Source organism: Mesoplodon densirostris, chromosome 18 (genome assembly GCF_025265405.1).
Source record: "Mesoplodon densirostris isolate mMesDen1 chromosome 18, mMesDen1 primary haplotype, whole genome shotgun sequence".
NCBI classification, from domain to species: domain Eukaryota; kingdom Metazoa; phylum Chordata; class Mammalia; order Artiodactyla; family Ziphiidae; genus Mesoplodon; species Mesoplodon densirostris.
Window position 1 is genome coordinate 16,276,854 of NC_082678.1, and position 12,611 is coordinate 16,289,464.

At 60.8% G+C, this 12,611-nt stretch overlaps 1 protein-coding gene across 11 annotated transcripts; it reads right to left on the reverse strand.

Moving 5' to 3' along the window:
• Nucleotides 1-3,642: 3,642 nt before the first annotated feature.
• On the reverse strand, nucleotides 3,643-12,344 carry ENGASE (endo-beta-N-acetylglucosaminidase). 11 transcript variants are annotated; one of them, XM_060082126.1, is made up of 15 exons: nucleotides 12,208-12,344; nucleotides 11,461-11,528; nucleotides 11,114-11,315; nucleotides 9,975-10,123; nucleotides 9,021-9,178; nucleotides 8,337-8,485; nucleotides 7,889-8,054; nucleotides 7,691-7,796; nucleotides 6,849-6,952; nucleotides 6,409-6,517; nucleotides 6,038-6,228; nucleotides 5,487-5,655; nucleotides 4,959-5,067; nucleotides 4,572-4,686; nucleotides 3,643-4,374 (listed from the first exon to the last, which is right to left on the reverse strand). In XM_060082126.1, exons 1-15 carry the CDS (start codon nucleotides 12,327-12,329, stop codon nucleotides 3,955-3,957), a joined length of 2,337 nt encoding a protein of 778 aa, XP_059938109.1. In that variant the 5' UTR covers nucleotides 12,330-12,344; the 3' UTR covers nucleotides 3,643-3,954. The 11 variants fall into 11 exon arrangements, 8 of the variants coding, with proteins under 8 accessions (XP_059938109.1, XP_059938101.1, XP_059938102.1 ...); XM_060082118.1 differs by having other exon boundaries at nucleotides 4,959-5,064; nucleotides 12,208-12,329; XM_060082119.1 differs by having other exon boundaries at nucleotides 3,644-4,374; nucleotides 5,523-5,655; nucleotides 12,208-12,329.
• Between the last annotated feature and the right edge of the window lie 267 nt (nucleotides 12,345-12,611).

Below are 12,611 nucleotides of genomic sequence, written 5' to 3' on the forward strand. Positions count from 1 at the left end.
TATGCCAGCGGAGGGACGGCTGGGCGGGCGTGGGGACGGGGGCTGCTTTTCATCTCGGGGCTTCGGCTGTGCCCAGTCACCCTGTGTCTTGCGCTCTGGGCCCCGGCTACCCCTCCTGCCGTGCCGCCAACACCTGTGTCCTGCGAACCTGGGGAGGAGTTTGCAGCCACTGGAGGCTGTCCAACCAGCAGCCCTGGGGTCCGACCTCAACACCAAGGGCTGATATGTTTCCAGAACTACAGGGCACCCAGGCCCCTCCCTCCACATGAGGGGGCTCTGGCTGCCCAGCCAGGGGTGAGGGCCTTGAGGCCGAGGTCTTGTTCCGACTGGTCGTTTCTGGTTCCCTTTCTGGAGGAGGCCCTGGGCCTGGTCCAGGAGAGGGCAGGCCAGCCTCACGCTGCAGCTGGGTCGAGCCCTCTGGCCCCTGCCCTGCAGGGCCCAGTCCTGCAGAGAGGAACAGAGGGACGGATCAGCACCTGGCTGCATGGCGAGGGTTCGGGTCACGGTGCTATGGGTCTGGACGGCACGTCCAAGCAGGGAGAACCAGGGGTGGGGGAAGGCCTGGGCGGTCCGCAGCCCCCTCCCCTGCTCCCGGCTCAGGTCCTAGAGTCGCGGGGGCAGCAGACGGCAGGCAGCAGGGAGGAGCCGCTGGCCAGGCAGGGAGAGCTGGAGTCTGGGGAGCAGCAAAAGACAATAAAAGATGTAGGCTCCCAACATGGCTCCACTGTCTCACGAAACTTAAAAAGGAAAAAAAATACACCTCACTTTATATTCAGCATCAGCTCCTGAAGCTACTGAGATGAGGCTCCTTTTCTATTCCCGTTGTACATAGCCCCGCCCTGCCTCCGGCTTCGTCCTCTGTACAGGCCCCTCCACCCTCTGCTGTTCTGGACCCTTTTCTTGCAGCAGCTCCACCCCCGGCCCTGCGCCCTCCCACCCCTCTCAACCCCGGGACTGCAGCCAGGCCCCAGGCTTCCTTTCTTACCATTCTGTATGCTTCCAAGGTGTGACCATTCAAATCAACCGCATTATTATTATTAAGATTATTAATAAAGATTTTTCTTCAAACCAGGACAACTCTTTTTGATTTGCCAGCTCCCGGGCACAGAGGGTAGAGGGCACAGAGGACCAGGACGCCCACTGTGGGTGGCCCCAGGACGCCAGATGGCCAGAGGGGAGTCAGCAGACCCTCTGGGAGAGAGTCTAGAGTCCCCATGCTCTCCTCCAGACTGCCGTCTCCCCATCCCGTCCCAGGAGTCTGGAGGCAGGGCTCACACGTGCTCCCCGCAGCCTTGCCATCTACCCTGCGAGCAAGGTCTGTGACGTTACCGGCAGAGTCTGGGGCAGAAGGGCCCCCCGGCCCCACCAGCTGCTGGGTGGTGGCTGCTCCACACGTGTGCCTGATGACCGGTGGGGCAGACATCTGAATACAGGAGGGCCGGCTGGGCAGTTGAGGCTGGTGCCCTCAGGGATCTTGCCCACACCACTGGCTCTGCCTGTGCGCCGGGGCCCAGCCGTGGTCCCAAGGAAAGGAGCTGCCTGAAGGTAAGCCCACTGCTCCACCCCGGTGTGAGTCCCCAGCCCCGGTGCAGTGGGGTGGAGGAAAGTGGCCGCCATCCTCAACCCCCAGCCAGAAGAGGAGGGAGAGCTGGGAAGGGAAGCAGCAGAATCCAAACCCAGAGCTTGAAAGCCTTGGGCTGGTGGCTGCGATGGGGGTGGGTTCCAAACCCGAGACGCGCTGTCCGCCCCACGTCTCACCAAGACCTGCGTTCTTCATTTTTCACAGCGTCGGATCATTTATTTCGGAGCAATTACACACGCCAGAGGGGCACAGGCTTAAACGCCGACATAGTATTTTCCTGCATACGAGCCTTTACCGTCGGTGGGACTGGGGACCGTGCTCTTGGAAAGCTGGGGCTGTGCGATCCCACAGCATGCCATGCTCTGCTAAACCCCCTTTTTTCTAATTGCTTGCTCACCAGACTGTGAGAAAATAATTGCCACTATAAATTTTCCCTCCTTCTCTGCGTAAAATATTCGGGAAACCAGCACTTAAAAAAAAAAAAAAAAAAGCCTCCTGAAATAAGAGCAGCTGTGCTGCCCACTTCCGGGTGCCCGGTCCTGTCCCCAGCCTGCCCGCCACCTCTGGGAACTGGGGTGGGGGGCGCCAGGAGCCCCCACCCCAGTTCCCCCAAGTTCAAAATTGGCGGGGGACTCAAAGCATTCCAGGGAGAGTCCAGGGAGCGGTTCCCCAACCTCGACAGTCTCCTGACGCTCCCGATTCACAGGGAGAATCGGGGGTGCTGGGAGACCTGTTCAGGGTCAGCCAGTGGAGGTGTCTTCCTGGCCCGCAGGAACCCTCTTCCCCCCTCTTAGACAAACCTATTCCCGTCCTGGGGCTGAGCTGGGCCACACGTGTGGGGCATGAAGAGTAAAACGTTCCCAATTAGGAAAGATGTAGAACCAGAGGTTCTGCGTCGGGCTGAGAAAGGGGCACGTGGGCACCCGGGAAGCAGGGACCAGGATGGATGCTGTGTGGCTGCACTGCCGCCTGGCGGCCACTTCCTTCACTGCGGCGTAAAATCAAGTCTGCTGACCCTGCGTGGCACAGGGGGCCAACCCTCCAGCTGGGAGGTCACCCCAGAGGGTCCTGGCCCTTGGCATCGTCCACGTCAAGTAGCACAGGGGGAGGACAAGAGGAACAGGAAAGTAACCCCCATCGTTGGCCTGTGAGGCCTGGGGGTGATAGACCCCAAGAATGAGGGGCTGACGGCCTTCGTCAAAGGGTCAGGGCACAGCCCACTCAGGCCTGGAGAGAGCAGGGGAGCAGGGTTACCCAAGGCTGCGGGGTCAAGAGACCCCTCCCGGGAAGCCACCGCAGCAGCCCAGGTGTCAACAGGGGAGCTGTGTGGCTAGAGAAGCCATCTCTGGCTCGCCTACCCCCCTCCTCCCCGTGCAGAGCGCTGGGCAGAGGAAGGAGGGAGGTGTGGGGAGAGAGAAGGAAGCAGGAGGAAGGGGCCACAGTGGGGAGGGCCGCTGTCCCGATGCCTTGATGCTCCGGACTAACACCAGTTCGAGGGAGCGGCGGAGCTGGAGGGTGTGACAGAGGCGGCCCGGAGCCCGCACCCAGGGCTGGGGGGCTGCTGGGTGCCCCCTGAGGGCCTTCCTGGGCCCTGCCCGGCCTCCTGCTGCCTGAGCTCACTGGGCTCACCAGCTTGCACCTATGACCCAGAAGAGACGAAGCAGGACACAGGGCCGATGGGAATGCTCGGAAGTGGTTCTGGCTCGGGGACGGTAAACCGGGAAAGCCAGGACACGAGGTGGTCTGGCCCGGGTGCCTGCCCTGCCTGGGGCTGGTGTGACTTGGCGCAGCCTGGCCTGGGGCTCCCATTCCTGGGGAGGAGGTCCCCTGGGGACACCCTCTCAGCACTGGCAGGGGCCACTGTTCCTGAGCTACTGGCCCCACCCACCCCGCTGCTCTCCTCCCCCATTGGGGCCCCTCTATCTCATTCCCACCCTTGGAAGCGTCTCAAGGCCCTACTCCGAGGCCCTCTCGTCACAATTAAGCTCATTCCTAATTGTCCCAACTGCAGGAATAAAAGGTCACCACTGTCAGCATAAGCGTCTTTCAGCCTATTAGGCGATACTCTTTATGGAATTTTCTAGACTAAATTTTCCCAAATCTTTTCACTTGTACCCGGAAACTGTATACTACGGAGAAGGATTAGACAAAAAGGGGGGGTCCGCTCACCGCTGGAATTATCAACTCAGCAAACTGACTTCTCAGTTTTCCTATCCCAATACCCCAACGAAGAGCCACAGCCCACAGCCTTCCGGGGCCCGTGACCTTCTGGCCCAGCCCTCGGGACTCAGGCCTTCCCCACACACAGGTGAGGCCCCAGTGCGGAAGAAGCCTTATCCTTGAGGTGGGAGACTCTGTGCTTTAATGGTCGCTCATGTGTGGGGCGTGGAGTACAGCATGGCCGCCCTGCCCCACTCAGCCCGCGGCACCAGAAACCCCTCCTTGGGGATGGGCTCCACCAGGAACTCCACACGGCCATCCCGGCCAGGCTCTGCGGCTGCCACTGCCAGGTCCACTATCCGATACCGGTTGACAAAAGCCAGGCCCAGGAGCGTGGGCCTCTCTGGCTCCAACGGCCCCCTGCAAGGAGAGTCACCTCCTGACCCTCGGCAGCAGTGGATCCGGAAGCATCGGACGTGAGGGAGGAGGTGGGCCCAGTGCAGAGTACAGCTGAGTCGGAGCCCAGTGGGGCCGCCCTCCCCCTCGGAGGCGGCCGACTGCCAGCGCACCTGTGAGACAGTCACAGCCTGCACCTGAGGCAGAGGGGTCAGCAGGCTATTGGCATCCACCACCTGCCAGAAGAGAGAAGGCTCAGCACGGCCCGAGAGCCCAGGGCTGGTTGGAGGGCGCCTGGCCCTGCAAGGTCCACCCCCCGCACCTCTGCCCCAATCCCCCCGGGCCAGCGGAGGCAGCAGGGGGGCGCTCGGCCTCATCTGCAGCCGGACAGATGCCCTAGTCAAGCCCCAACCGGCTCCCTGAGATACCTCACCTGGATCTCTCCAAGGCGACAGACGAAGTTCTCCTCCTTCTGGCTGCCCGGAGGCCGGGAGAAATTAACGAAGAGGGCCTGCAGGAGGCAGCCCCGCAGATTCACTTCGTAGCAGCTGGGAGAGGCAAACAGAGGCCGGTCCCAAGGGGCCTCAGCTCGGCACCTTCAGACTGGCTGCTCAGAGGCCCCGAGCCACAGGGAGCTCCATCCCAAAGTGGACCCTGTGGTCTTGTGTCACTGAGCTGCCTGAAATCCGAGGGGTCGGCCCAGGGCCCCTCCATTCCCGCCAGTTCTGGGGTTTCTCAGTGGACGGTCCCTCACTCTTCAATCCCCACCCCAGCGTGGCCATCCCTGGCCGGGGATTCAACAGGAAGGGGAGGGACTCACCGCTGGACCCAGCCCCCGCTGAGCTGCTGGCCGCAGCGGCCCACCCATTTGGCCAGCTTTGTCGGGGGCACCCGGAGGGGTCGGGGACTGCGCCTTGAGCTCGTTTCTGCTGAGGCAGGAGACACAAGACTTTAACAAGGAGAGTCCAAAGGAAACCGCACTGGGAGGTGTCACTGAATCGGGAGCCGGGGGCCCAGCAAGACTCCCTGGTGGCCCCAGGTGCTCTCGGCCCGATGGACTGAGGCCTCAGGAGGAGAACAGGGAGGAGAGGAGGAAAACTCAGGGATGGATGACCAGGACTGGCCCGTGGACATCCTCCCTCTCAGGGCGCAGCTGGCAGGAGACCCCCCCATAGGAGCACACCTCCAACCCCGCACCGCAGGGCCACAGCCCAGAAGTTCCAGCTGAAAGGCAAACCTCCCTGTCCAGGCCTGGACCACAGTAGTGCCCCCAACCCCAGCTGCCCCCGCACCCTGTGCAGCTCTCTAGCTTCCTCCTCCCCGAGACGTCCCCTGAGAAGGCAGAGACCTGTAAGGAAGGAAGAAGCCAACAGCGTCCCCTCACCGCTCGGCGCTGCGATGCCTCCCACGTGACAGCTGCCTGTGTCCCCCGTGGTGAGCTCCAAAGCCACCCCCACGGCCGAAGGCCCTTCTAGCTTGTACACCATGGACAGGAAAATCTTGGGCGGCACTGGGACCTGCAGGGAGAATAACCTGGAGGAGGAAGGTCCTGTGATGAGAGGCCACAGGGAAACCGCTGGGAAGGGGGACTGTTCCGGGTCCCGTCCGCCAACTTCTCCCTCCAGGACAGGGATGGGGAGTGGGCTGCCCGCGAGGCCAGCCTCAGGTCTGTGAAAGGAAAATGCACACAAGAGTGTGCAGGTAGCTGACGCTACTCTCCTGGACACTCAGAAGCAGTGAAGATGGTAACTGTATATTGCATGTTCTTCACACAATAAAACAAAATTCTGGCTCTGTCCTCACTCTGGCCTCTGCTGTCCACCTGCCCAGTTAGGCGACTGACATGGATGATGGCGGAAGCTGACAGGCCCTACGTCTCAGCCCCACTCACTCACCTACCTCACAGACACGTTTCCAACCTCGGGCGGAATCAGCCCCCGGATAAGCAGAGAGCTGCCCCCGTTCCAGGCGTCTGCCAGGCAGCAGTGCATCTTCACCCAGCCCCGTCCCTCCCCTTCCAGCCTGTGCTCTCCAAACAGGGGCTGGATTTCCTGGGCGCTCAGGTGGTACCAGGGCCCCACAGCCTCCTCCTGAAGAAAGAGACAGAAGTGGAGGAAGGGCAGGGGGCAGACGGAGCCATCACGCCCGAGGCCCCCTCCCACTGGTCCCAGGTGAGGACCAAAGATGAGAGAGAAGGCAGCCCCTTCGCCAAGATGCGGCACATCTGGGAAGCCCCTCGCCCCCGGCCACCCAGCACGGGACCCACGCACCTGGCCATAGCAGACTCTTCGAGTCCCCATGCCCAGGCAGAAGGAAGTGACAAAGGGCAAGGAGCAGATGCTGTGCGTGGGCAGATAACGTTCCAGCAAACTCCAGAACCTGCGGAGAAACGCATGGAGGCTCAGGTCCACAGAGGGCTCCATGATGCCCTGAACTCACTCTTGTGACTCCAGTCTTTCCGGCACCCCTTCCCGAGTGACCGCAGCCCCCCACTGCAAGTCTGCAGGAAGTGGTCCCTCTGGGTCCCCAACCTTTGTCTTTCCTGCATAACTAACTGGCCTCCACGACCCCCAGGAGCAGCCAGGGCAGCTGAACCCCTTGCCCTGCCTTAACCCCCACCCCCAGGCGAGCAAGGCCAAAAGCTGGCGAAATCACCTGAGACCCTCCCTGCCATGGGCCACACTCAGGCCCCGGGACACGCAGGACTCACTTGTCCTGGTTCTGGAAGAAATCCCCCTTCTCCAAACACTCGTACACCCAGCCAGGTGCGAACAGAGCCACCGAGAACCCGTGCTTCCGGATCAGCTCCAGTGACTAGGGAGACAGCAGTCAGGGAGACGCCCCCGTCCCAGCAACCAGCGTCCACGCGTGGCGATGTGGGCTTTGGGGAAGCAGGGAGCCTGGAAAGGGAGGCAGGAGCCCCAGCGCCACTCCGGGCGTTTGGGGCTCATCCCTGCAGTTCTGCAGCCTCCCAGAAGAGGGCGCAGGTGGCGGTGAGGCGCAGAGGGGAATGTCCGAGGGGCAGGGGCCAGCACGCGGGGTGCCCACGGGATACACGTCTCTGTCTCTCACTACACTTCACACTGTATTATCAGCCTCACGGGGGGCGAAGAGAATCTTCAGTTATTGGATTAAATTTATTCACTTAAAGCTTAATTAATGAGTTGAGAACGTCCCCACGGCGCCCGGGAAGGGCAGGATTGACAGCCCCAGGACAGGCTGATTCCCCACTTATCCCACACCAGGTGCAGCAGCCCCCGCGGGCCCCTCTTCTCTTTTCTCACTGCAGACACCGCCTGCCTCGCCAGAAAAGCCTCACTAGTTATCAAACCAGCAGTTCCCGCAACTGTGGGTGTTTCACCTCAGTCCTTCGCCCTGGGCTAAGGAAACACCAAAATATACCCCCCGGCTTTCCTCTGAGTCCACGTTCTTGCTTTACAATGCTAGCTCAGTGCCCTGCAAAGCACGCAGTCCAAAAGGAAGTAAAGCTACAGATGAGACCAGCAGTCGGAAGGGGTGCTTTGGACATTAACACCTAGGTTAAAATGGTACCGTCTGACTGTAGAAATGGGCTGGAAGGTAGGCTTGTAGGGCAGAGCTTGCTTCTCGGTGCCTCAGTTTCCCCACTCTGGGGAGGATCACCGCTGCCTCTCTTTCCCTTGAGGTGCAGACGGCCATGAAAGGTCCACAAGAACAGCAGGCACCCGGGCCACTGCCACCACCTCCCCGGCCTCAAAGGCCACCACCCACCTTGTCCGTGTGGAACCGGCCCCCGACGACACTGCCCCGGGCGAACACATCCACTCCCACGTACACGTCGGCCAGGCGCTCCCCAGCCTGCCCCAGCATCCGCTCCAGATGTTCCTCTCGCCAGTTATAGTTGGTGAAGAAGCCATCGCAGGAATCGAAGAAGACCCTGGGGGCGGCAAGGGTGGGCCGTAAAGCCCGGGCCTTCTCCCCTCAAGCACCTGCATCCGCTCAGCCCACAGACTGCGGGCTGCCTCCGGGACCCAGCCCACAGACTGTGGCCCGTAAAGCTGGGCACAGCCGGGCTGACCAGGCGCTCCTTCTCTCTGGTGGTGCTCGGGGTATCAGACAACTCTGCCCGTCCCTCACTTTCCCCAAGGCAGCCATGCCGGAAGGCAGAGGGAGCTCCTGCCCCTGTCCAGGGGCCCAGGCCGCCCTCCTGCAGGCTCACCTGTTGTGCTCGTTGAGCTCATCCTGCCATGTGAGTTGCCCGCTGCTCACCACGCTGTCATACCAGAGCACCAGGCCCCTGGGGACCTGTTGATGCAGCTCAGTGGTCAGGTACCGGAGGAAATGGGGCACGTTCCCTACGGCGGCCAGCTGGAGACAGGGAAGGAGACAGACCTTCCGTGAGGCCCAGAGAGGTCTGTCTTGAGAAGCGCCTGGCACAGGACAAACAGGAGGACACTTAACCCCAGGAGCAAACGGGTCCTGGTCCCAGAAGCCCCTCAGCCCCACGGCTGCCGAGCAGAGGGTCCAGCCAGAGGTCCGACTTTCCATTCTTTCTGAAGCAGGAAGGACATGGACTCAGTAATCAGGAGAAGATAAAACGCAATGAAAGCGGAGGGCAGCATGAAGAGGAAGCCACACATGCGGCCCAAGCAAAGCAGAGACCGAGGAGGAATAAAGGGCCGCCTTGAAGGAGCCAGAGAAGCAAAGCTCAGTGGGCAAGGTTTCTGGACACTGCGCTGGAGAACATCCATCTCCCTGTGAAGTGGCAGAGGCGTAGGAGCCGGCTTTAACTGAGACGGAGGAAGTGCCGCCGCAGCAGGGACCGGCCTGGTGAGGCCGAGGAGTGCAATGGAGGGTCCCCGCGGGGCACAGGGGCTGGCGGGCCAGGGGCACGCGTGCTCACACTCAGAGAGTTCTCGATGTTGATCAGCCAGCCATCGAATCGGAAAAACTGGGCAATCAGGACCAGCTGCCGGGCCACCGCCTGGTATGAGCGCTCGTCCCCAGCCAGGAAGGCCTCACAGAGCCGCTCCCCTTCTTTCCATTCGGTGATGAAAGTCCCTGTGGGACGGGAGAGAAACAAGGTCGGGCCCGGGGATCATTTCCCCTCTGACCCAGCAGTTCCCAAGGTGTGGTTCCTGCACCAGCACTGTCGCCTGCAAACTTATTAGAATTTCAAATTCCCAGCGTCCCCAGATATCAAATGAATCGGATACCCTGGGGGCAGGGCCCCAAAATCGGTGTTAGACAAGCCAATAAATGATTTGGATGCAGGAGAAAGCTTGAGGAGCACTGCTCTCCCCAGGGGTAGACCACCTACAGCCTGTATCCAGCCCCCCACCTCTTCTTGTAAAAACGGTTTTACTGGATCACAGCCCAGCCCATTTGTTTGTCTATTGTCTGTGGGGGCTATTGTCTCTCTGGCAGTTCCAATAGTGACCCAGTGGCCTGGAAAGCTGAAAATATTTATTATCTGGTCCTTTCCAGAAAAAGTTTGGCTTTGCCTGTCCTAACCCATCAAGGCAGGTAAGGAGCTCTACCCACTAAGCAGCAGCCGAAGCCCAAGCCCTTTCTTTTTTTTTTTTTTTTTTTTGCGGTACGCGGGCTTCTCACTGCCGTGGCCTCTCCCGTTGCGGAGCACAGGCTCTGGACGTGCAGGCTCAGCGGCCATGGCTCACGGGCCCAGCCTCTCTGCGGCATGTGGGATCTTCCCGGACTGGGGCATGAATCCGTGTCCCCTGCATCGGCAGGCAGACTCTCAACCACTGCGCCACCAGGGAAGCCCAGCCCAAGCCCTTTCATCACTGGGTCACCTGGCAGGTGTGCCAACGAGTCTGGCAGGGTTGGAGGCTCTTACCCAGCACACAGACCCCATGCCTGTGGGCAGCGTTGGTCCAGCCTACCGGGGGGATAGTGACCGTGTGATGGCTGAAGTACACAAAGACGTCAATGTACTGCCAGTGGTAGAAGGAATAGGGGCTCTGTGTGGCTGAGCCCTGAATAAACCTAGTGAAGAAAGAGAACAAAGTCAGGACCCAGAAACAGACAAGGACACGACGACCCCACGGTGAAAAGAGAGGGCAATGGTGAGTGAGTGAAGATTCTCTTCAGTTCCATCCGGTCGGCACTAACGGCAAGCTTGCTGTGAGCCAGGCCCTGCCTAATGACTGGGCTGAGAAGCAGCATCAGGCCACAGCCCGGATGTTGAGAGGGTCGGTCGTGAGGGAAACATTTTCACCAGGCCGTGCAGGTACCCACCATGGGACCCGATGGACTGAGCGTGTTTAGCCTCAACAAGCAGACAAACACAGGACAGAAGGAAAGAGACGGGGAGGGGCTCGTGCAGAGCTCCCGTGCCTGGGGTCCCACTCTATTCTGAGGTCAGCAGTTCCCCAGGAAACAGCCTGCCTGCAGGTAAGGTTGGGGTTGACAACCACGTGAGCTACACCCAAGGTTACATCACCAGCCTCTGTCTGTACCTTGATGGCCAGCTCTGACTCAAGCCTTCCCCAACAATCGTCATGTCCAAGATTGTTTTATGGACGTTTAAGATCTCTAAGCTGACCCCGCAGCAACCTGGAGGAAGTGCCCCCGGCTGCGGGGGGAGGGAGTGGAACGACTCCAGAGCCAGTGGGCCAAGATGGAAGGGAGCTCGAGTGAGGATGAAGAAAAGAAATCAGATGAAGAACCAAGTTTCTGGGCCAGGCCATCTGAAGAGGGTCCCGGCTGTGGTGCCCTCTCCAGCCTCCCGGACTTCAGGTGCAGGTAGTCCCCAGAATCAAACAGTTTCAGAGCTGAAAGAGGCATCAGCTATTGCCTAATCCAGTGCCCTCTTCTTACAGACAAAACAAGGAGGCCTGAGTTCCTCTCCCAAGTGATGGCGGTGTGGGCTGATGCCCCACCTCCTGACTCCCCATCCGGTGCTCCTTCTGCCACATGGCACACTCCCTCCCCTCCATCCCCTCCCGCCAGGCGATGCCATCGAAGTGTCCTCACTTGTCATCCAGGTACCCGCCCATCATGTCATGGCACACCAAAGTCCGGGGCCTCCTGCTGCTCAGAGGGGGCTGCCGACACTCGGGGGGCCCTAAGGCCACGTTAAAGCCATCCTCCACGTCGGGCGTCCACGCCAAGAGTTCCTCCAGGGAAGACAAGTAAAAGCTGATGGGTTTGGTGGTGTCCTTGTCATAATATCGAACTGGTTCAGAGGAGGGAAACAGCGAGGAATCAGTGGAAATTATGGGATTAATAACAGAAAACTTGAGATGGGGAGGGGACAGCCCTGTCCAGAAGCTCCAAGAGTGAACACGGACACAAGTGTTCAGAGCCTCGGTCCTTCTCACCTGGCAAAGGGTCTGGGGTAAAACTGACCACTTCTCGAAAGACTGCTTCTTCTTGAGCCTCTTCAATTCTAAGCAAAGAAAGAGTTAAATTTTTTTTAAATAAAAGGGTAAAGAAAAAGAGCACTTTGAAGCCAACAGACCAGCCCGCACTTAGACATGCAGGGGGAGATGTCCTCTGGCTTACATTTTTTAATGCAAACTATGGAAACGTGCCTTTGCCCATTCTGTTCCCTCAAACTGGAACACCCTTCTGTCCATTCTCCACCTACTGAAATCCTCCACCTCCTCAAAGACCAGTTCAGATGTCCCCGCTCCAGGCACCAACCCCTTTACTGCACAGCATGGGCACGAATAATCCTAATTACACACGCTGGCCTGCCCTGAGCAATTAAAAATGCCACGCTCGGATCCTCTGCGCAGATCTACCGCCAGGGGTGGGAGGCACTATCAACGCATTTCGCAGATGAGGATGTCGAAGCTTCCCGCCAGGGCGCCAGGATTCCCAGCCTGGCCCGCTGCTGAGGTCGCATCGCGGTTCCGAGACTCTGTCCGTGCCTGCTGCTGTGCGGGCTGGGGCGGCGGGCAGGACCCGCCGCGGACAGGGGGCTTGGGGGCCGAAGATTGCTGTCCTGCGCCCGGAGCTCCCAGCGCGCCTCCCGGGGCCTGGGCCGGGCGCCCATCGACTCTGGCCCCACTGCCCGGCCGCGGGACCGGGCCGCAGGATTCGCCCACCGGTCTCTTACCCACCTCCTCTGCGGCAGCCGCACGCCTGGCTGGGGATCCCGCTGCTCCTTCACGGTCGCCGGCGCCCGCAGCCGCCGGTCCCGCCGCCGCGCAGCCGCCCGGGCCCGGGTGCCCGCGGCCTCCATGACGTTGCCCCGCCCACGCCGCCCGGCAGCCCGGCTATAGGCCAATCGCAGGCTGGAACCCGCCCCTGACACCGCCAGCCGGCCAATGGGGACTTCTCGGCGCTGCTGCCCCGCCCCGACTGGGCTCTGGACGGACTCCCGGCTCGCGCTACGGGCTGGCTCACCTGCCGCAGGGCCTTTGTAGCGGAGGAAGGTCTGGGGGCGGGGCCCGTGGCGGGGCGGGGCCGAGACGAGGGGCGGGGAGGGTGCGGGGTCTGAGCCCAGGACTCCGGAAAACATCTT

Coding starts and splice junctions, on each gene's coding strand:
- ENGASE (XM_060082126.1), bottom strand. CDS start 12,329: ATGGAGGCCGCGGGCACCCGGGCCCGGGCGGCTGCGCGGCGGCGGGAC. Junction 7,797..7,888: donor GCCGGTTCCACACGGACAAG/GTGGGTGGTGGC, acceptor CTGCACCTCAAG/GGAAAGAGAGGCAGCGGTGA. Junction 6,229..6,408: donor GAAGAGTCTGCTATGGCCAG/GTGCGTGGGTCC, acceptor CTCTTTCTTCAG/GAGGAGGCTGTGGGGCCCTG.